The following is a 21,602-nucleotide window of genomic DNA, read 5'->3' on the forward strand; positions in this document are numbered from 1 at the left end:
GAACATAATAAATTATGATGGACTTAATGCCAATGCTATAAATCAGGGGTGGCGAATTTAGGGCCTATTGGGCATATTCGGCCCTCAGGAGCATCATCTGATCTAACCTGTCATGCATTTTGAAAGGTAAATATAAACTCTGACGACCAGTTATAAAACGCAAACATTTTAGCCGACAAAAGCTCGTATCCTACTGTATAATAGTAAATGTTTGATCATTGCAGCATATATTTATTTATTTTCACAAATGTACTATGGCCTGTAGTCTAGTAACTGTCCAAAAGCACTCAGCTATAAATTATTAGAAATGTTCTTAACATGAAATATGGAATAAAAGGAAATGTAGACAGCACATAGACAAGTCTGATTGCTTTCATCTCACTGACCTTTTACTTGTTCTCATTTATTCAAGGCTTAAATTAACTCTGTGTGTGTGACCGTGGGTGTGAGCATGTGCCCGCGTGTGTGTGCGAGTTCGTATATTAGTGTGACAAAAGCTAATTTGCAAAAGTCCAAAGTCAACACTGAAAAGTGGAGTGCAACTGGTATTCCTCAGATTGCATGTGTATGTGTGTGTGAGTGTGTTTGAGAGAGAGAGCAAGAGCGATAGCGAGGCCTATTGATTATTTTAATCCGTCTATTTGTGAGTCTGTGATCCTCTCGGATCGGCCTGCCACAGAGGGATTGCTAATGGGGCTGAACGCTTCCCTCCTCAACCCTCACTCCCTGTCCAATTAACTTAACGCTGGAATCTGCAAGGGGGAGCATTGGGATTCACGGAGAGGTGAGGAGAGGGTGGGCGATGACAACCCCCACACCCCCATGTCCAACAGCTCAAAAAGCTCTCATCTACACCACATTCAAAACCTCCTGCCAAGAATGGTACTCACTCTCAACTTTGATTAAAGGTCCATCTCATTGTTTTCATTTTTCTTTGTTTTATTTCTTTTCCAAGCAGGCAGAAGCATCAGAAAGGACAAAACTCAAACAGTGCAAAAAGGCAATTCAAAAAGGCAAAGAAAGATGTGATGTAATCTTGAACCAAGCTAGCTAGCTAGCAAGATAGCTAGATAGATAGCTAGATAGATAGATAGATAGATAGATAGATAGATAGATAGATAGATAGATAGATAGATAGATAGATAGATAGATAGATAGATAGATAGATAGATAGATAGATAGATAGATAGATAAATAGATAGATAGATAGATAGATAGATAGATAGATAGATAGATTTTGCTGTCAGCACGATTTATAACATTTTTTTCATATAAAAATGCAGCTGCAACTTGGTCGTAATACTTTGTTTTTATGGATGGCCCCTCCACACATAAAATGTGGGAACGTCTTGACTCTATACTTTAATACTTCAATTTCAAACAGATAAAAAACAAAAACAATGTACAGTATATTTCAAGGAGTAGGACGCGGCTGTTTTTACTTTGTTTTGTTCTTTGGTAAATGTGGCAAGTGCTTTTCTCTTTTTCAGAACTAAAATGAAAAAAAGCCAAATGAGTGACAAACAAATAAGCCTTACTTTGTAGCATGCAAAAAAGGAAAACAGCTGTTTAGTTTTTTTTTTTTATTCTTCTTCTTATTGTGTTTCATGTTTTTCAAGTGTAGAGAATGCCAAGTACAACCGAGCTTACAAAGTACAGTGACAACAATGGCTACACACACAGGTGACAGCGGCGTAAAACACCGTTGGATGCAGCATGGCACGAAAGAGGAATGTCTGTGTACCATCGTGTCACACCGGCCGACAATGGTGACTTTCATCAGAACAGATTCACATCAACAGTCATGCTATTATTAAGCATCACTCACAGGGCCCCAAAAGTCTCTGGCACACGTCAAGCGCTACATGTGTTGCAATGATACTTTGTTTTAATAGTTACATATAATCATTTGGATACATTGGCATATTATATTTCTTGATGAAAATTTTCAATATGTCATGTTTTCTTGTTCTGCTATCACACAGTTAGAACCTCCATTCCCTTTTCATCAAGTTTATAGACACGAATGACATCCATATACATTCAAGGATCCACAGTCCCTGGTTAGTGTCGGAAAACACTGGCACAGACTGCACCCTGGAAAATCCCTGTCGGATTGCTGTTTGTATCACGTGGATCAGCTTGCCCGCACAGCTCGGATGTGAGAAGTCTCATGCATGAAAAATGAAAGGGAAACAGAGCGCGTAAGGCACAGAAACCCACGTGTATGCTTGAAACACCTGCATTTGAAAAACACCTTTACTAAAGTACATTCACAAGTAAAATGAATGAAATAGGTAGTCAGTCAAGTGTTCACTTCGCTTGATTTTGATGAGAAGACAGATGCTGCTACTGTGATTGATGGATCTCTTAGCTTAGCATAAAGCAACGTATCATAAGTTCTGCTCAAAGCTACAGAAGAACTACAATAAAACACAATTTTGAATCTTTAATCTTCTGTTTTCTGCTGATTTTTTTCAATGAAACTTTAATACACCACTTGAACCTCACTTGAGATGTGAGGTCATGTTACCCTCTTTGAAAGGTAGCCGTCGTTGCTGAAATTGTGGAGAAGGCACGCAAACCATTCACAAACTTAGGGTACAGATTCACTACAAGACCCTGATAAAAACTGGAATGTTTTTTTTGTTTGTTTTTCATATTTCCTTTAGAAAAAACAACAATCTCAATCCAAGCAATCCCTTTTCCATGGCAACTGAAAAAAATATCCATTCTACCATTTTGTTCTCTGCTTCATTCTTTGTGGAGAAATATCAAACCAAAAACAATCAAGAGACATGGCGAACATGTTGCATCATATTTATATTTTCATATTTTGCACAAAACATTTTTTTTTAACCATGATTTCAGTGCGGTTGGGGCATATTTTGATAACCAACCCCCTCTCCCCAGCGAAATATTTAACATTGAATTATCTATTACTTTATATTTGCAAGACAACCAGCTTTTACCTGTGTAATGCGATGTGTGATTGTGTATGCCAAACTAAAACTTTAACATAGGATTGAAATGTACTTGGACTTTGAACATATAGACATACAACACATACATACTTTTTCTTTTTTTTGGGCAACGGAGTCAGACACATTATCAGCTACAATCAATATATTTATGAGGTTTTTTTTTTCCAATGCGGTGAGTGTGACTATGCTGAAAATGTTCTGAGGCTGCTAACATACACACTTATGATGAGTTATATTATTCATCCGTGTAACTGGCATGTAAGTGTGTGCGTGTAAGTGTGTGTGTCCGAGCAAATGTTAAAGACACTGCACATGGCACAGAATTACAACTAACCAGGTGTTTGTCCGAGGTAAATGTTAACTGGTGAAAATACAATTATATATTCATTTGCTAGAAATTCTCTTTTGAGTTGGCATGATCAATGGCATGATGAAACGGCAGCAGGTTAGACGCAGGAGAGGGATGAAGTAAAGTAGCGCGTCAGTCAGGGTAGATGAGGAAGCCAGAGAAGGTGCTGTATTTGTTGGTGTTGCCGCCGTGAACTTTGCCGCCATCCAGCTGCACGCACACCTCGTCGCCCACATCCAGGTGCAGGATGACACTGTTGGAGGCGTAGTCGTAATTCTGGTCTGCATCTTGGGCAATGGCACTGGCCCTCACCTGAGGAAACGAGGGGGTGGGGGGAATGGGAAAGGGAGTTTGATAAAACCGTTGAAAAAAATAACACAGACGAAAATGGTGCTCGCTTGTAGTGTCACAATAAACAGAAACGAGTGACCAAAACAACTTTACTACATACAAGGTGTAAAACATTTATGCTTAAGTGTTTTCCAATTTCTCCAGCCATTGAATACCTGTCTCTTCCATCTATATCAAGGCAACAATGCCATTTTAAATCCGCATTGAAATCCGTCCTGTGTTTAAAAAAAAAAAATACAAATACATTGGTGGAGTCAGGCCACAGAAGAGTTTACTTCTGGACAGCGTACACCCACCACAGCCACAACATTAGATACACCTGTACTGCAATTGAATATGATCCAATGCAATGTTGTAGAAAAAAAAAGCTGCATTTCCAAATATGGTTACGCTCAATACTGAATGAAACAGTCCAAGATTTTACTTTAACAATGTGTGGAATTATTATGAATCCTACACTGTCAAGTGTCCAAAATGTGGCACAATTTGAAATTCAACACTGAAAAAAGGACTTCGTATTCTGTTGCACATGTTTAAAATGTGGTAAACTGATGTAATTTTCCCCTGTTCTCCTTGAAAATAACTGAGTAATGCACGCTAGTTTTACACATTTTGATCATGTGCAATCAATGTACATGTTCGGATTACGTATATTCAAATCATTTTCTTCAAATATTGCAACCTATTAAGCGGCTTGTTGCTCAGTACGATATGAACGATACAATTGATTAAACCTCAATTACATACGCAAAGGAATTTCCCCAAGCAGATACCAGATACCATATTAAACATACGTGTAGTAGTAGTATACTACTCCTTATACTACTATTTACACCCCCTTTCTCAGGACAAATGTTATTGTCCAAAGCTGTCACAAACAAACAAACTTTTTCCCCTGAAAAGGGGTGCTTCTGTGCACTAAGCAATTATTCAGCGGAATAATAATGTGCTTAAATTTGTATAGGTATTCTGTATGTGCTTCAGAGAACATTGGTGAACGCCATATTGTTCTTAAAAATGATCCATGAATGAGGCGTGTTTATCTTAACAATTTTGTGATATCAGTCAGGAGGACCAGAGAAGGTTCATCCGTTCATTTTCTACACCGCTTACCCAGCTGAGGTTGCAGTAAACTGGGGCCTATCCCATCTGACTTCGGGCAATAGGCAGGCTAACCCTTATCTGGCCCTGAGTGGCACCTGCACCCCACCCTCGCTGCACAGAAGTCAGACGAGTTAAAATAACCAATCAGTTGTGAGGCTTCATTTATCCTGTTGCGAGCTCACACACCAAAGAAGTGTCAACAATTGATGATCACGGCACGTGTTAACACAACTGCTAACAAATGGAATCTAATGATGTCTCAACAGAGTATAATGGCCCAACACGCCAGAAAAGCTTTCATTAAGGCCTGCGTGAAGGCACCTGAATCCACCAACGCAGCTGCTAAATGTATTGTCATGTTCATTCCAACCTCTCAGAATCAGACACATTTCCTCCAAGGATTTATTTGAACACAAGGAGGGAAAATTGTCAGCGTGATCGCAGATAGGACAGCTGTATTCATTATCCTGATGGGCGGTCCTTACTCGGTAAGGGAATCTGTTTATAATGAATTGCACCATTATTGGGTGAGCAACCAGCCCCCCCAAGTACACAACTGTCGAGGAAAATAAAAGACAAATACATATTGATGACTGCAATTATGATAGTTTGACCACTACTACAGGTACTTTATTCCTATCTTCTGCTCCATTGTGTGGACTATTGCTGCATTCTGGAAAACCGGTAAACGAAATAGTAATAGTAAATGGTAGGTGACTTACAGTACTATATTTGGGGAAAAAAGACTCGTAATAGTAGAATTATTGATTCAACTGCTGTACGGACTCTAAAATGTACAAAAGTGAATTTTTTAAATCAATTATATACAATACAGACTATAACGAGGCATAACAAAACTTATTTTCACACAAAATAGTTTCCTTCTTTTATTAACTTATGTTGTATTCATATTGAGAAGAAGAAAAACAAAAAAACACGTGTGCAAGAGTGTGTATGAGCTAGCTAGCGTTGGTTCATTCTTTTATGCTATGAAAACCAAATGTGCTCCCATAGCTTTGGTAACATTGTGAAGAGAGGGAAAAAAATAAAATAGAAATTATTTTTTAGTAACGACTGAAAGAATTTTCATAATTTCATATTAGACAGACAATTTTTCAACAACAGAAGGTAGTGGGGTTTTTTAGACTGGCATGCTGTTGCTGTTGTATAATGCTCCCTGGTTCGCATTCTTCCGTATTGTACCTTATATACGACACCAAAACCTAAATCAAACCTGAAGATCATTCTGAATCACCACTTATTGTATTACCACTCTCTAGTATGTCTTTTTTTACATCTTGTCACAAATGTTGACAAAAACTAAACGCATGCTTGTTTTTCTGGCGTTTTTGGGGGGGACTGACTGATGGACCAACGGACTTCATTGAAGGACTGACTGACTGACGATTACAATTCAGTTCAATCACGAAAAAGTATGGACTGATGAACGATGTACGGGTACCCTGGCCATTGACGGGTGACGGACCTGCAAACTGTCGTAAAATGCCAATCTTTGCAAATAGGGTTTTCGTTTTCAAATGTAGGGAGTAAAAGTAAGAAGCCCCGAAAGTGGTTTCCATCACTTTTTTTTTTTTTTTCTGGAGGTCATAAATGTCAGATCTCCCGTTTTTCTGTAATGTAGAGAAACGTAAGCTCATCTCCAACATTCATTAAGCTTTTCCGTCTTCCATGTGATTACAAAGAAAAATCAAATCAGTCCTCCATTTAATGATTAGCTTCCTCTTCTCATTTCATCATTTTAACTCATTACACAATCGATTTCTCTGAGGGGACAATTGCTCTACTTAAAAAACGTGAGTAATTTCATTCAAATCAATACATCACCTTTGTTTTCATTCAATGTACACCACCCCGCTAATTGTTGCCTGTTCGTCCGCACATCACGGCCCCCCCATCATCCCTCACCCGTTCCCACCGCCGCCGCCGCCGCTCCCTCTTCATTCTGGGTCCATCTATCCATCTTTTTGTGTCCTTACACTTCAGTGGGATGCCGGTCACGCACACATTTTCTCTCCTCACCATGGCGGTGTTGGCGGGAGCAGCGACTAAGCATGTCCCTGTCCGGTCTAAATCGGATTGATTAACGGCGTGCTGCTGTGGCAGGTCTCCTGGGGACCACAGCACACACACACACACCCTCACACCACTCCCCACACACACAACCCACTCCTCCTTACATCCAGATGCACCAGGGTAGGCTATACACACTTGCAGGCTGCGGTAATTGGTAGTCGGACAGCCATGGCAGCTCAGCGACTAATAGGTCCAACCCCTCAATAACGCTACACAATCACAATAAATGTGGGATAGGCTGCAATGGTCAAATGGAGCCATGAAATACTAGCAGGAGGTACAAAAAAAAAAAAAAAAAAAAAAAAAGAACACATTCCCCATAGTTCTATAGGAACTGCTCTCAACCATCCTATTCTTTACAATGAAGTGTGCTGCAGCACATATTGTAGCTTTTTTTATTTTATTTGGGAGACTATTTTGCTAGGAAGGGACACAACAATTCCCCGGAGGAGGCCTAATGGGTTTTTGGAGAACTATAGAAGGAAAGCGATTCTGACATCTTGTACTTCCAACATCTGTCTATATGGTTGAACGATAGCATTCCCCTGATACTCTTCTCAGTTGAGTTGCAGGCTGACAGGCGGCTGCAACTTACTGCAAATAAAGACTATGTCATTTCAATTTGAACTTCATTTTCTCTGCGTTGACACTTAGTCCATAAGATGTAACTTTTGATCACATAGATTATTATACATCCTACAATACAAAATGAAATGCGCTGAGACCTGTTCTTATGCTGTAAAATTAAACCTCAATTTATTCATTGCAGGTCAAATTTAGAGTTAAAGGTTTTTCGTTTTTTTTTTATTGTTGAATGTGAATCTTTTAGGTGAAAATGACAAGAATAATAAACAATAAACGATTGTAAGATAAGAATATTACTAACACAAAATAGCCTTTTCTCCATTTTCTATATTTTGAAAAAAGTTCTCGGTTATTTGTTAAATTGTCTCTTCAATGAATAAATTAATTGAGAGAAGCTGCAGAGAATAGTTGGATGGATGGAATGTTATCTATTTTTTATTCTGTCACATTAAAAAAAAAAAGTAAGAAATTGATTCATCCATTCCCAACGCAGGCATAGCCAACCTTGTATTAAAATTAAAATAAGAATTAAAATTAAAATGTTCTAGATTAAGGGTGATCAAACCTTGAAACCGAGAATTACTTCTTAATGCGAAGGGCTACAAGTTTGATAAACACATTTAAAATAACACATTTGCTCAAATGACTTTTATTATGATATTATTCATAGCAAATAATTTGTTAATGTGTTCTCCCAATAATAATCAACAATTATTTTAACAAGGTTAAGTATGAGTTGAACATCAATACGCTATCATTTATTTAGTGTATACAAATCTCTGCAAGTATTTACATTCTCAAATGATCACTTCGACAACTTTCCTAGGAAATCACAATTTCCCAACACTGGTGAGCTATTTTTAGTTCAAGCTACTCATGTGGTCCTTGGGGGCTACCTGGTTACTGCACTCAAAACTTTTGACCCTTGCTCTAGATTATGCATCATGAAATTAGCATGAGTCTTTAGAATAGCATAAAAGTGTTTCCTTTTAAGGTAATGTCAGTGAGTCATTTTCAAAATGTAAAAAAAACAAACACATTAGACAGGGCAAGTATTTTTGAGTTAATATCTCTAACACAAAATACAAACACATACAAACAAAGTCACTTGTAAGAATATTTTTGGGCTTTACTGGAGGTAGTTATTATCTTTTGTGAGCACGCATAAGTTTAAGTAACTAAATCAGGTAACTCAAATTTCAAAAATTTTAGAAACACTTCACACATTTTGCTACAGCTCAGATTATATACATAGTATTTCACCAGATTGTTCAAGCATATCTAATGAAGTGCTCGGTGATTATTGTGTGATTGCGTTTCACTGTACTTCTTTCAAAAACACAGTTTTAAGAAACGAACATGTTTTAATTTATAAATTCAAGTCTATTTGTTTCTATTTTTCTTTATCTATCTAGACTATCGTGCTATTTTAATGTAATAAAGACAAAATTATTATTGCATGCTGGCCTGAATGGTCCGTGTGTAACAGCCAAGCCAAGCAATTATATTAATGGCGGCTTATTAAAATGGCCTTTTAAAAAATATGAACATCATCTAATTATATTAGCTAGCCTAAAAGGACACTTTGTTATTTATGGATTTTTATGGTTGACCGTCTATCCGATAACATGTGTGTTAGTTAGCCTCGACTCGGTCAGTGGAGATGCTGACATTTAGTGTGTTTTTGTCTCTACTCTATGATTAATTCATGGCTGCTTTCTGACTAGGGGAAATGCTCACTATTCTATATATTTCATGCACTTATTTTGTCCGATTACAATCAATTTCCATCCATTTATAATTATTTCTTTATGAAGTATTTAAGGTGTTACTGCATTTGAAGTTTTAATACTGATTTGGGATTTGTTGGTAGCAGACTAAGAGTTGTGATGGTTTTACTATATCTATATCTATATCTATATCTCTATATCTAAATGATGACTTGAATAAGTAAAAGATCTTTTTCAAATGTTATATAGTGTACATGATTCTCTGGATTCAGGTTCATAATTTAGTTCAGACCTTTAAAAATGTTCATTCACGTGTGGAGGAAGCTGACCTCTGAAGACTTTTTCTTAAATCGTTTCAGTAGTTTTCATTTATTAAATGAATCGGACACTTTTTTTTCCTACGACTTTAGCAGAGAATCGTGAGCCCGTGTGCAGCACGGATGAATCTAAACCTCGTCTGTCACTTAGGATCACAGTTAAAATGTTTGTTTCCTTAAAGTGGGCAGGAGAGGCTGAGACTTAGGGAGTGAAAACAAGCGAGGAAAAGCAAATGTGGATTATTGTCAACAACGGAGTAGAGTGATAGTGACAAGGAAGTGGATTTCTGTCGGTGGGTCCGAAGTTGTTGTGCTTGATCCTTTGCCGCCGGGAAGAAGAGGGACCCCAAGGGACAATAGAGGAGATTACACTCCCTCCACTTTTCATGTAAGAGGAAAGTGGATGGCAACTCACAATAGCATTTACACCAGTGGCGTGCAAAGCACAGCGGATGCTTGTGGTAACTGGATGATTTTGATGCCCCCCAAAAATAATTTGTCAACAGGGGGGTGCGGACGTACTTTGAGGCCCCTCAATCCCAGCCGGATGCCCCTTCTGTATAATTGTCGATGACTAATACTTGGAAAATGTTGTTGACCTGGGGGAGGAGTTTCAAAATGTATGCCCATCGATCACAGCAGGATGCCACTTCAGATACGATCTGCAACGGACATGTACCTCAAAATTTTCATCGAGGGGAGGGCAGTAGATGCCCCCTCAAGTGGGTTACTGTGACCACCGCCCAATTGGCCCCAAGAGGAGACAGGCAAAATAGTCTGAAGGATACAACAGGACGTTATTGAATTTTCAGTTATCAGCTAACTTTGTAGTTCCTTTGGCATCTGGGCTGAGTTATACATTTTCTGGGATTGTGGTCATTATGCTGACTGCTGGCCTTGCCTATGTGCAAGATCATTGGAAGAAGGTTGCATAGGCTTATTAGTTAGTCTTCCCTTAGTTTTTTTTTTTGTTTTACCCAATGACCCCAATACAAAATATCACATTAAAAAAAATTGTGTAGGTGAAAATCACCACGTGTTAGTGTTCTAGGGTTAAGTGCTGTTTATCATATGCCAATGATGATAATGGGATTAACTAACATTAATCTGTGGCTCTAACAACACTGAAGCTCTTCTTAACATTTTTGCAGTTTGCTTCGCTTAAAAAAAAATTAAAAAAAAAAAAAAAAAAGAAAAGAAAATGGCGGATTTTCCCCCAGCCTAGCTACCAAATTGTGAGTGCAGAAACTTGGTATGAGAGCCGCAAAAGTTCCTATGGGAGTGCTTTCACCTATTTAGGCGAATGTGGATTGACTGGATTAAACCAAATCACCAAAATTTACTGGTTGTGTAATTTCACATTTGAAGGGAGGGCAGGCACTCCAGATACCGAATATTTGTATACAAGCAATTTAAAAGCAGTTCAGGTCACCTCACACACTTTCGATTGGATTTAAGTCCGGCCACTGGCTGAGGCAAAACAAAACTTCAATTTTATTCTACTGAAGTCATTATTTTGTTGATTTGTGTTTATGTTTAAGCACCTTTCATTCACATCCGAATTGACTCCGATTTGGAGTGCTTCATAAACAGATGAATTTTTGTATGGTAAAATTAAAACAAGAATTAAATGCTGCTATATCAGAATAATCCTTTAAAACCTGGGTTTCCTCTATGAGGCTGACGAGAACGCCCCTCAAAGAATAGTGTTTTCTTCACTTGTGTTTTGTTTCACAGTGCTTCTTAATCCTCCAGTAATAAAACTGACAGGATTCATTCGCTGTGATGTACGGATCTTTCACAGTGGAGCGAGGCCATTGAGACGGCGGTCTCTTAAACTCACCACAGAGAGTGCTGAGGGTGAACTGGATGAGAAGGGCATTGAAGAGGTTCTTTTTTTCCATCTGGTTAAAGGTGCCATGTTCTTCTTGCCTCTCTCTACATGTACCAGTCACAGGTTTCCTGTTTCCATTATGCAGGTTGACAAGGAGACTTTCCTGGACCGACTAATTGGCATATAAATGCTAATAGTTTTCCCTGACACTCAAGACCCTTGGTGTCAAGATTTTGATTAGAAAGTCTCTAATTGGCAGGAGTTGGACACCTTTGAGGGTAAAGGATAAAAATTAATCACATGAAATGAAGAAAGTCAACACTTAAATTAATAAATGTACTTTTATATTATACTACATCGTTTTTGCCATACTATGTACACATTTTTTGGAGAAAAAGCATCATTAAGTGCTTTAATGTAGACTCTTCCAATTTCAGTGAGTTCTTGACGGTCGACCAATTTGAACAGGACTTTTTTTTTTTTTTTTTTACACCCAAATTTGATCCGGCTCAGTAGGCTTTTCTGAAAATTCAGTTAAGCAAGCAATTTATTAGCATAACGTTCTACCACTAAAACTAATATTTCTGTCAGGACTGTAAATGCATAACTTTGATTTTACATCTTAATCAAATAAAAATATTGAGTTATCAATTACCGTAAATTAGAAATGTATGGATAATAATTATATAGTAACATAATATAATAATATATATGTTTCTTCAGTACAGTCTTCGCATTGATTGTTCTGAAACCTCAGAACTCTGTGATTCACAGGTTAATTGTACCTTCTGTCATTTAATGGAAGAAAAGCATTTCATTGCCAGAGACGCCAGAGATGTAGAGTGACAGGCATTCTGCCTGTCACTCTACATCTGTCTATGCCAGAGACGTATCTCTGGCATCGACACAGGTCGATGAACAAAAAATACATTATTTATTACAACTGAATAAAACATTTCAAAGCAGTTAAGTGAAACTGAATAATATTCCAGTGGCACACTAGTGCATGCGACGAGCAAAGTGGTTGGGGATCACTGTCTTGGACAGTGTAATTAGTAGCTACCACCTTCCACATGCCACATCTTCATGGTGTGAGCACTACCTATTCAAGTTCACACTCATCCAATCAGAGACCTGTAACATTTAATGCTCATTTAGATTGACTATCTGAGAAGTATTGATTTGAATCTTTTTCACCATCTTGGTCATACTAGAGCATTAATAATATTTATGTTAGCTTATTTAGCAAAATGACAGAGAAAAGCCAACTCCCCGTATGAAGCAGCACAGTTTTATATTACAATAACAAAAAGAGACCATTTCTGGTGGCTGAAAAACTGGTCTTAATTCATGTTATTTTATTAATATTACATTTAGTATTTTTAGTGGGAGGGATCTTGTTGGGCAATATCTGGAGATTAACATTCCAATATAATATTTTTGTCCATTTCACAATCATACTATGATTGAAAAAAAAATAAGTCACTCAGCAGTTACTTTTTTATTTACATTTACTCTTATTTGGAGGACTACTTTTTCATTTTACCTGAGTCATTATTCTTAGGTAACAGTACTCTTCCTTGAGTATAACTTTTGGCAACTCAACTCACCTCGGAAATCATTTGTTATTTTATATGTATATTTTCATATTTGTTTTAGCTAAAGTAAAGGGGTGTTATTCCACATGGATATCTTCATTCCAACAATATTCACAATGTCAGTTGTCACAGGTGTTAGAGGCTATGTAATAAATAGCACAGCTCATCATGTAAGATGTTTTCAGCCAGTTCGTGCACTTCATTTTGCCTCGAGACGAGATTAATCTACAATTAATTCCACACAACTGATTGTTAAATTCTTAATGACCAATTAACAGTAAAACCTAGCGTTATCTTATTATTTTTCCATTTACTTACCATCTATCTAATTCACAGAAATTGTTACACCCACTGATAAAGTTCAGTGGAAATCATTAAAATGTTGTTTCTTTTGCCATACCAGTTATCGTTGACTTTTGAAGGCAACCCTTTACATACACGGCCTCACTAGGAATAATGAGTCTTTCAAAACAAAGGCACCTGCAGCAGACACGGCAAATATATTATCCTCACCCACACACCCAATATTTTCCTTTCCCTCCAACTTTTACACCTTGCATTGTTATGGCCGAGTCTCCACGGAGCGCGTGTCAGAGCATTTTGTCGTCTTTAATAAGGCCGCTGCCTTATTAAAGGCGAGGTTTATCCAGCAGTCTCCTTGTGCTGTACATGTTTGATTCAACCTGTTGCCACAGTCACATAATGAGGTCACTCAATGTCAACAGCAGAGATGCATTTTTGGCCACGATATAGAAAAGTTCTGACTGGTGATGTCATCCAGAGACGTGAGCGCGTGGGCACTACGGGAAAGCCAAATGACCAACCTTGTTCGTCTTTTTCGGACCAGCTATAAATATTCTTATTATCACTCCGTACTCATCAGTGTAAAGGGCAAAGCACAACTGGATGGTGAATTATATATCAATTGAAAAGGTCGTCTTCCTCAACACCTATCTGAATCTTGAATTATGGGAGACAAAGAGAGGAGAATTTCTTCCCTTTGTGATCAGAAAAGTCAACTTGCACGCGGAAACACTTCTTCATCAGCTTTTCATGTATATCTCTTCTCTTTCCTTCAGAGGACATTGGTGTGTTTGCGCTCTCCTTCTTTGTCCAATCTCATGTGGAAATCCATCCATCTCTCGATGGGCTCACCTGTCTGACTGCTGCATGTCTCTGCAGGCGGGCCCTAGCCCGTGTCTTACTCTTGTCCCCCACTGACAACACAGTGATCATCACCAGTCTGATGCTGTTAATACATGCACAGGATTACAGCCCTTTTAAATGTTTATTATATTGTTACGGAAATTTGTGCCAACTTTAAAGGCTCAAGTCTCCACCAATTACAAAGGTGTGGACTATAGTTAAATTGTATTATGTAATGGACAATTAGTCATAAGGAGTTTTATCAGGTTTTTTTTTTTGTTATTGGTGCTTTTGCCTTTAACTGAAGGGGCAAGTGTGTTAGTGCCCTACTTAATCCAGTAGATGGTGCTGTGGTGGTTTAAAGCGGTGACTCAATTCCAAAGTTAGACTAAACTTGTTTACTTTGCCTCCGATATTTTAGAGCATTCTGACATTTTTAAGATCCTCTAGGATGTTTTGTTCAATGATTATATATACACCGAATCAAGCAAATGTAAGAATAGACTCTCACCAGCATAAAGAAAATGTTTAATTCTGCCTTTTTTCTGTTCTATTATAATTAGCAGTCAACAAAAGGCAGCCGTTTCTCTCAGTGAACTCATAAACTGGGCTAATCTCATGTCAAAAATGGTGCATTGCTGTCATCTACTGGTGGTTGCGCAACAGTAAAGTTGTTTCCGATATTGAAATTTACAGTTGAGCAGCATTCGATCCTCCACACATCTGGTTTGAAAAATTGAGTTGACAAGTACTAGTCAATGGCAGTGACTGAGTTTTAATACATTTCGACTAACAAGTTTGATTTGTTCTGTCAATAAGATTGTAATTCAAACTAAGATTAATTGAAATGCCCAACTAAGATTAATTGAAATGCTATTAATCTAATGAGGCACCCCAAGAAACACCACCTTTTTTTGCGGCGCTTTTAATAAGAATAATAGCACTGGAGCAACCCATAAAAACAACAAACATTAAAACCAGAATGTAATGAAATGAAGTGCTATGATAACGTGTACTGTAATTAGTGTACTTAGTTCAGTATCTGTGTGTTGGTATGTGCCGTTTAGGGACGTTTAAGGTGAATGAGACAGCAACCCGAGACAGCAACTTCTATGCAATTTTTCTAATTTTGTATTTCTGTGTGTGACTATTTGTCCGGTTCAATTAATAAAGAATGCATTAGAGACTGCGACCGTCCTTGCCCACGCGTAAGGGCATTACCGAAACTAAATTGGTACATTTTTTTTCCTCACTTCAATTGAGCAGCTGTCAACACAAAGCAAAAATTCAACCAAGCATTGCAAGGCCGTACAGTATCGGGTCACCTCAAGTTTGAAAAGCTGGATATTTTTTTTTAAGACAATAACAAGTGAAAATAGTTAGGATGCTTTTGAGTAAGATGGTTTTGTTTTAAAAATGATAGCGGTAATTCTTCGGCATAGAAGGAAGCGCTAGCCCCCTAGGTAAATTTGAATGGAGATTAATTTCTGCCAAAGAGACATCTATTCAGATCATCGTTTTTTGTATTGCATCACTCATGGCTCAAAGATCTTTGAAAAAGAATTTGGTGAAGATGATGCAACCGCAGTCATTTGCTTTGAGAAGTATTAAAGGCTTTTTGTCTCGTCGGGGGGTCGGCATGAGAGCAGACTTCGATCAGGATGGCTGGCGGCTGATGCCATACTCCAATTCAAACAATGACAACGGAATTATTTTGTGATTTTTATTTATTTTTTTGCCATATTAAATAAGCAAATGATCAAGATTTTTGGGTGGTGTTGCATTGATGAAATGAGCAATGTTATTATAAGGTATTCCATATGTCTTTAACTAACCACTTTAATACAGGTATAATCTCATTGGAAAAATCTAATCTCAGAGCTCAAAATTCTAATTTGAGAAAACCATATTACGCATATTAACATCAGTACAAGTAATGATACGTTGTAATGACTGTGTCCGTTCAGTTCAACAAGTTTTCAAGGTTTTGCCTTTTTGACCTCACATGTTCACAAAAACAGACGACAGCGCTGAATTGGGTTAAATAATTTAGTTGATGGAAAAGATAATTAATGGGGAAAGAGTCAATAGGCAGTGTGGGCTGTAAAAGGGTATGTGTAAGGAGGGGCACAGGTTGAGTGGAGAAGATCTCATCTAAAGGCTATCAAAGATTTAACAGCAGAAGACGACAGGAATGACAATTTGAAGCCTCCTAATTTTATGTGGAATTGAACTGCCCCCACTCTTTACATTGTGCTTTATGGACATCTTGTTACACCCATGATAAAGGGAGGGTCTCTTTTTCTTTTTTTTTCTTTTTTTTACAGACTTTATAGCTCACATAAATCCTGCTCTATAAAAATGTATGTTTTCATCTGTAAAACCAAATAGAAGCTGGCATTGATTCCAGCGGATCTTAAAAACAAACTTTTCGGAAAATATTCTTAATGGAAAATGCTGCAATTATTATTAACAGTCATGTATATGATTATGACAAAGGTGATTCCAGACATTCTATAATCCTTACTATTTTCATTTACATTTTTATTTATATGATTATTATATATTTATCATTATGTTTCTCTTTGATGAATTCATTGATGGATTATACTGTGTCGTGGTGCTATCACTATTTACGTCGTTGACACATTATGTTGTCACCAGCAAAGCTGAGCTTAACTGTTTGGTGCAAACAAAGCGTGGTTGGTTATAACTGTTATAATAATTGTTAAGTTCAGCACCCATGGATGACTAGTTTAAGGAGAAAGATTAAATTTTGGATTCAACTCCTAGAAATAGAGCTGGTCAGTTCGAGAATTATGAGTCCATGAGTCCTTTGAGTTCAATGGCTGGCTGCTGCTAAGTACACAAAACAAGTTACTGGACTCATTGAAAGATTCTAGACTCAGATTAGCTCAGAACCGGCTCTCTTTAGTGAGTGAGTCAAAGTAACACGAGTCCATAAATTGAACAGCGTTTGTCACCACTACCAAGAACCACTGTTTTTGTTTGGAAGCGAAGCAAAGTCACAACCTGCTAAACTACTAATTACTGCTTTCCTACTAGCTATTTTGGTATGTTTTTGTCTCAGTGACACACAGGGACAACCAGCAACCAGTTGTTATCTTTAGTTCGCCACTTACTGTGCCTTACATTAAACAGTGTTCTGTTACCAACTGATCAACCACTGCTAATAGTGATCTGGACCTTTCACTGCATGACCTTGCCTAATTCACCACTGTGCTTTCACTCCTGTCAACTCCACAATGATCTTCGCCTAAGTATGGGACCTCCACTGGAATCTTCTGTCATGCTGCTGTTCAATGATAAGCCGGCAGACTCGCTTGCTTAACTAGCTGGTGGCCAACGCTAGCCACTCCTATGATAACATGGAAAATTGGAAGGAGGAGGTCATCTTAAGGGCGCTACAGAAATAGCACAAAACAGTAGATGCTAAATGTTTTACAGAAAAATGTGCAAGTACGTGAATTGTTTTTTGGTGCTGCAAAATTGCACTTTTTATAAAACAAAATAATTGACAAGAGCTACAAGCAGCTATAAAGGTAGGACGATAGCCCTTTAAAATATAAATGCAATTGCCAGGCCTGATGTGTGCAAAGTTTCATGAGTTTTTGCCCAGGTTTAGACCCTCAAAAAATAGCATCCTTTTTCTTTGCAAACAGCGCATGGCCATGGCAACAGTGCGCGACAAAATTGCTGCATCTTTATAATCGTTTGCAAATGCCAACAAACATGGAAGGCTAATGCAACAAGTCGCCAAAACAATGTTTTTTCGATTTAGCACGCAAGAGTGAGATTTCGACAGTTTGGTTTAAATTGTAGTGGCTGAACCAATTACCTAACCCTGCGAGCATGCGACAATGTATGTCGCATATTTGACACACATGTAATCTGAACCCTTCATCATGCCGAGCTTCAAGCAGCTATACCAACCATCATCCTTAGACTAAATAGATGCAGTACCGAGTGAAGTAGTTGACTAAGATGTGACCAACCACAAAGAGATTAGCAGTGATGTTTGCCATTCAAGCATTTTCAAACACATTTCTCCTAATTTATGAATAGTATTGGGTTTTACAAAATGATTGAAAACATTCCCCAAAAGATGTAGCATCAAGAATCTACCCCCAATAGTATCCAACACACATTTAATGAGCAGCTGTTTTAAATTGTAAAAAGGGTCCACTTCACAATGCAAACAGTGAAACAGTCGGTACGCTAATTTCTTTTGCCTCCTTTTCTTGTTCAAGTATGTAAATCAGTAGAGCAGTGAACAAGAACCCATCAGCCTGGCAGCTTCTGTCAGTTGGCGCACCAAATAAATAATGTACTGAGCCATCAAACACAGCCATAGTTTTGACTTGGCCTGACCATATATATATTTATTTTCATCTTCTTTACTGGTAATCCGCAGGATGTCACTCCTCTATATGCCACTACACATGTCAGAATCAGAGCTCCTCAACAGAGAGAGAGGGTTTAGTACACCAAGCTTGTCTCCAATTTCCAGATGGAAGCATTCAAGGCTTTTGTTAGACATTTGTAGGCTACTTGTTTATTTATTAGCGTTGAAGTCGCAGTTCCACAGAGGCTAGTTGCCAGCTGTTCCATGCCGGCTTTGTTCCACTAAGATGTGGAGAATTGTTATCCCCTTGATCGCTTGGCTGTCAATCACAGCTTCACTCTCCTTGCTTGCAATCGGTATAATTATTTGTACTTTTTGTATTCCAAGTAAAGGTCGATTTTTAAGCAGCTTTGCTTCTTCTTCTTGCTCCCCCACTTCAGTTTGATTCAATGTTATTTGTAAAATGCCAATTCACAAGAAAAGCGTCTCTGCAAATGAAGCAGCTTCACACATTAAAATAAATATGCTCAAAAGACATAACCAACACTCTGACACAAAGCATTTCAAGCACCAATACTTTTGAGTAAGTTAAATTCATAAATGTGATCCAACAAAGGTAAAGGGCAAATATTAATGATGTTTGCTGTTCATATGGCTTGCAGTTGGGATGGAATATGGCATCTGTTGAGTATTTTAACAGAAAGTTATTTAATTGAGTAACAAAAATACAAACACCATACCAGGGTTAAATATTTACCAGTTAATATTGCCTTAAAATACAGACAATGATTATTTTAAAAAGGAGTGGACCTATAAAACTGCAGTGTTGAATGTGATGCAGAAGAAAATTTGGGTGCATCCAACTTTAGTGCTGGTGCACCAAAGAAAAAACCTTGGGCGCACCAGTGCAAAAAGTTATATATCTCCAGGTTGAAGTCAGCCTTTTTCCAGTTGCTCAGCCGTGATAGGCTCCACCTCAACAGTGTAATGGAAACACATTTTACCCTCCAGTCTTATTTAAAAAAAAAAAAAAAAAAAAAAAAAAAAAAAAATCGATTGACGTCCTTGAATTAGAGGCCTGATATACCTCGATCGTGACTTCTGTGTAGAATATTCTATTATAGATTCACAAATTCTACAGGGGTTTAGATGCAGTTTGTATCCTGTAACCGCTTGACTAACATCTTTTTTTCATCTCGCAGATCTGGGCATTCATCTATGCTTTAGTCCGTCTATAAGTTCCCATCTATATTTCAGACCCACCCGGTCGGTCCGAGTCAGCCAAACGGCATAGAGACCGTTCTCTATGTGGTAAAGTCCGTACTTTACTGGTACCACGTCACACGCAGGTGCCCCACTCCTGACACGCAGCCAAACAAAGAAAAAAGAAAAAAAAGAAAACAGTGTTGTATACCTTTTGGTCCCACAGATGTAATGACATGTGCCCCATTTTGGTTTTATTTCTCTAATCACCACACAGTGCTTGTGTGTGTGTGTCTGTTGTTCTTATTTGATATTTTTCTTTATTTGGCGGCGTGTCTGCTTGTGCTGAGCCTGCATGTGACGTGAAAAATATATTTTTGACGCCGATTGGCTGTGACGGACTGGGACCACGTGGGTCGGCCGGAAATACCGCCCGGAAGTTATAGACGGATAGACAATGCCCAGATCTGGTATATGGATTATGAAAGAGTAAAACAATATTCTCCTATCTAACAAACAGCCAAGCCAGCTGCCAGCTGAGGGTAGTTATCAGACCAGCCAAGTTGTGCACTGATGTGAGCAGACGTTTCAAAACGCCAAAACAAACATCATAAGGACATTTGGTGGTCATAGACACTCACCTGGCCGTTCTTCTTGAGGTCGGCCCACATGCTTGTCCCATCCCCTCCTCTCATCAGGACGTGGTAGGTGAAGTAGTAGATGCCAGGCAGAGGGCAGGTGAACTTGCCCGTACTGGGCTCGTAGTAGTTCCCCACATTGGTCACCACGTCATCAAACTTCAGCACCTCACTCCCTTCGTGTTGTTTCCGCAGGCCGGCATAGAATGCGATCTTGGGGATGTACAAGGAAGGGCCGTAGCCTCCAGGCCCAGGCCCTGGCGGCCCTGGTGGACCGGGCTTCCCGGGCTCTCCGGGGGGACCTTTAGGGCCCGGGGGACCAGGAAGTCCTGGGTTTCCTCTGAAACCCTGTTTGCCCCTCCGGTTTGCCAAGTCTGGGGGCTGAGGGGAGGAGCCTGTCAACTCTCCTTGAGGGGGGGTGAAAGTGTCGCACACCATCTTGCAGCTCCCAAGCATCTCGTAATGCGTGCCCCCTCCTCCAGACGCGCCCCCTTTGGTGGTGTGGACCAATAGGGGGATGGCCACCAGGAGGACCAGGACCATGGCTACGCCGACTCCAGCCCCAATCACGCGCTTCTTGCGGCTGAGGCGGGAGGCGGCCAGCGTGAGGAAGTCCTCCTCCCCCTTGGCTGGAATGGTTGTGCCGGCCAGGCTGAACTCTGGGAGGAACGTCACCAAAGGAAGATTGCAAGCGCGTGTGCTTGTGTGCGGGTGATATAGAGGCGGATTCTTGCTTTTGTCAATACATTTACTGTCAATCCTTTCCTCTTTATAAGACAATGTATGAGCACTCTGAACGTCTTCACCGACAAGACTTCCTGAATGGTTGGTGATTTGTTTGAGACCACAACACTCTCGTGTGCTGGGGCAGAGAGCTGTCAGGTGGGGTCTACAGTATTCCCACTGGGGTTCATCTCACCACCACATTTGGGTGATGGCGCTCACTTGGCTGTCCACTGGAAACTGACAAATACGTGCTCGTTAATTCCACCCAAATTGTTTTATTTTTAGTTTGACGGGCTGTCACCGTTGTATCGCATCGATCTGCTATGTTGTCCTCTAGTTTTCCATTTCAAATGTGAATCTCTGACAGTTCATAAACACCCAGATTCTGAGTAACGAGGCAGTGCATGGGAAATGTTTGTTTTAAAGCCATTTTGGACATCACGGCACAGACTTTCTTTATGATCTGCAGGGGAAAACATTTTATACACGCATTATTTACCAAGCAATAAAAGCAAATAATCACTTTTAATTAAAATCATGGCATATATCATATTTGTGTACACCACACATTTCTTAG

At 38.9% G+C, this 21,602-nt stretch overlaps 1 protein-coding gene across 1 annotated transcript; it reads right to left on the minus strand.

Annotated features, from left to right (window-relative positions):
- Nucleotides 1-2,806: 2,806 nt before the first annotated feature.
- Nucleotides 2,807-20,976, minus strand: c1ql4b (complement component 1, q subcomponent-like 4b). The gene is made up of 2 exons (XM_086041693.1): nt 20,303-20,976; nt 2,807-3,645 (listed from the first exon to the last, which is right to left on the minus strand). Exons 1-2 carry the CDS (start codon nt 20,840-20,842, stop codon nt 3,466-3,468), a joined length of 720 nt encoding a protein of 239 aa, XP_085897819.1. The 5' UTR covers nt 20,843-20,976; the 3' UTR covers nt 2,807-3,465.
- Nucleotides 20,977-21,602: the final 626 nt, after the last annotated feature.

Source organism: Filicampus tigris, chromosome 9, assembly GCF_054856515.1.
Source record: "Filicampus tigris isolate MCC_2025a chromosome 9, RoL_Ftig_1.0, whole genome shotgun sequence".
In the NCBI taxonomy this organism is placed as follows: Eukaryota; Metazoa; Chordata; class Actinopteri; order Syngnathiformes; family Syngnathidae; genus Filicampus; species Filicampus tigris.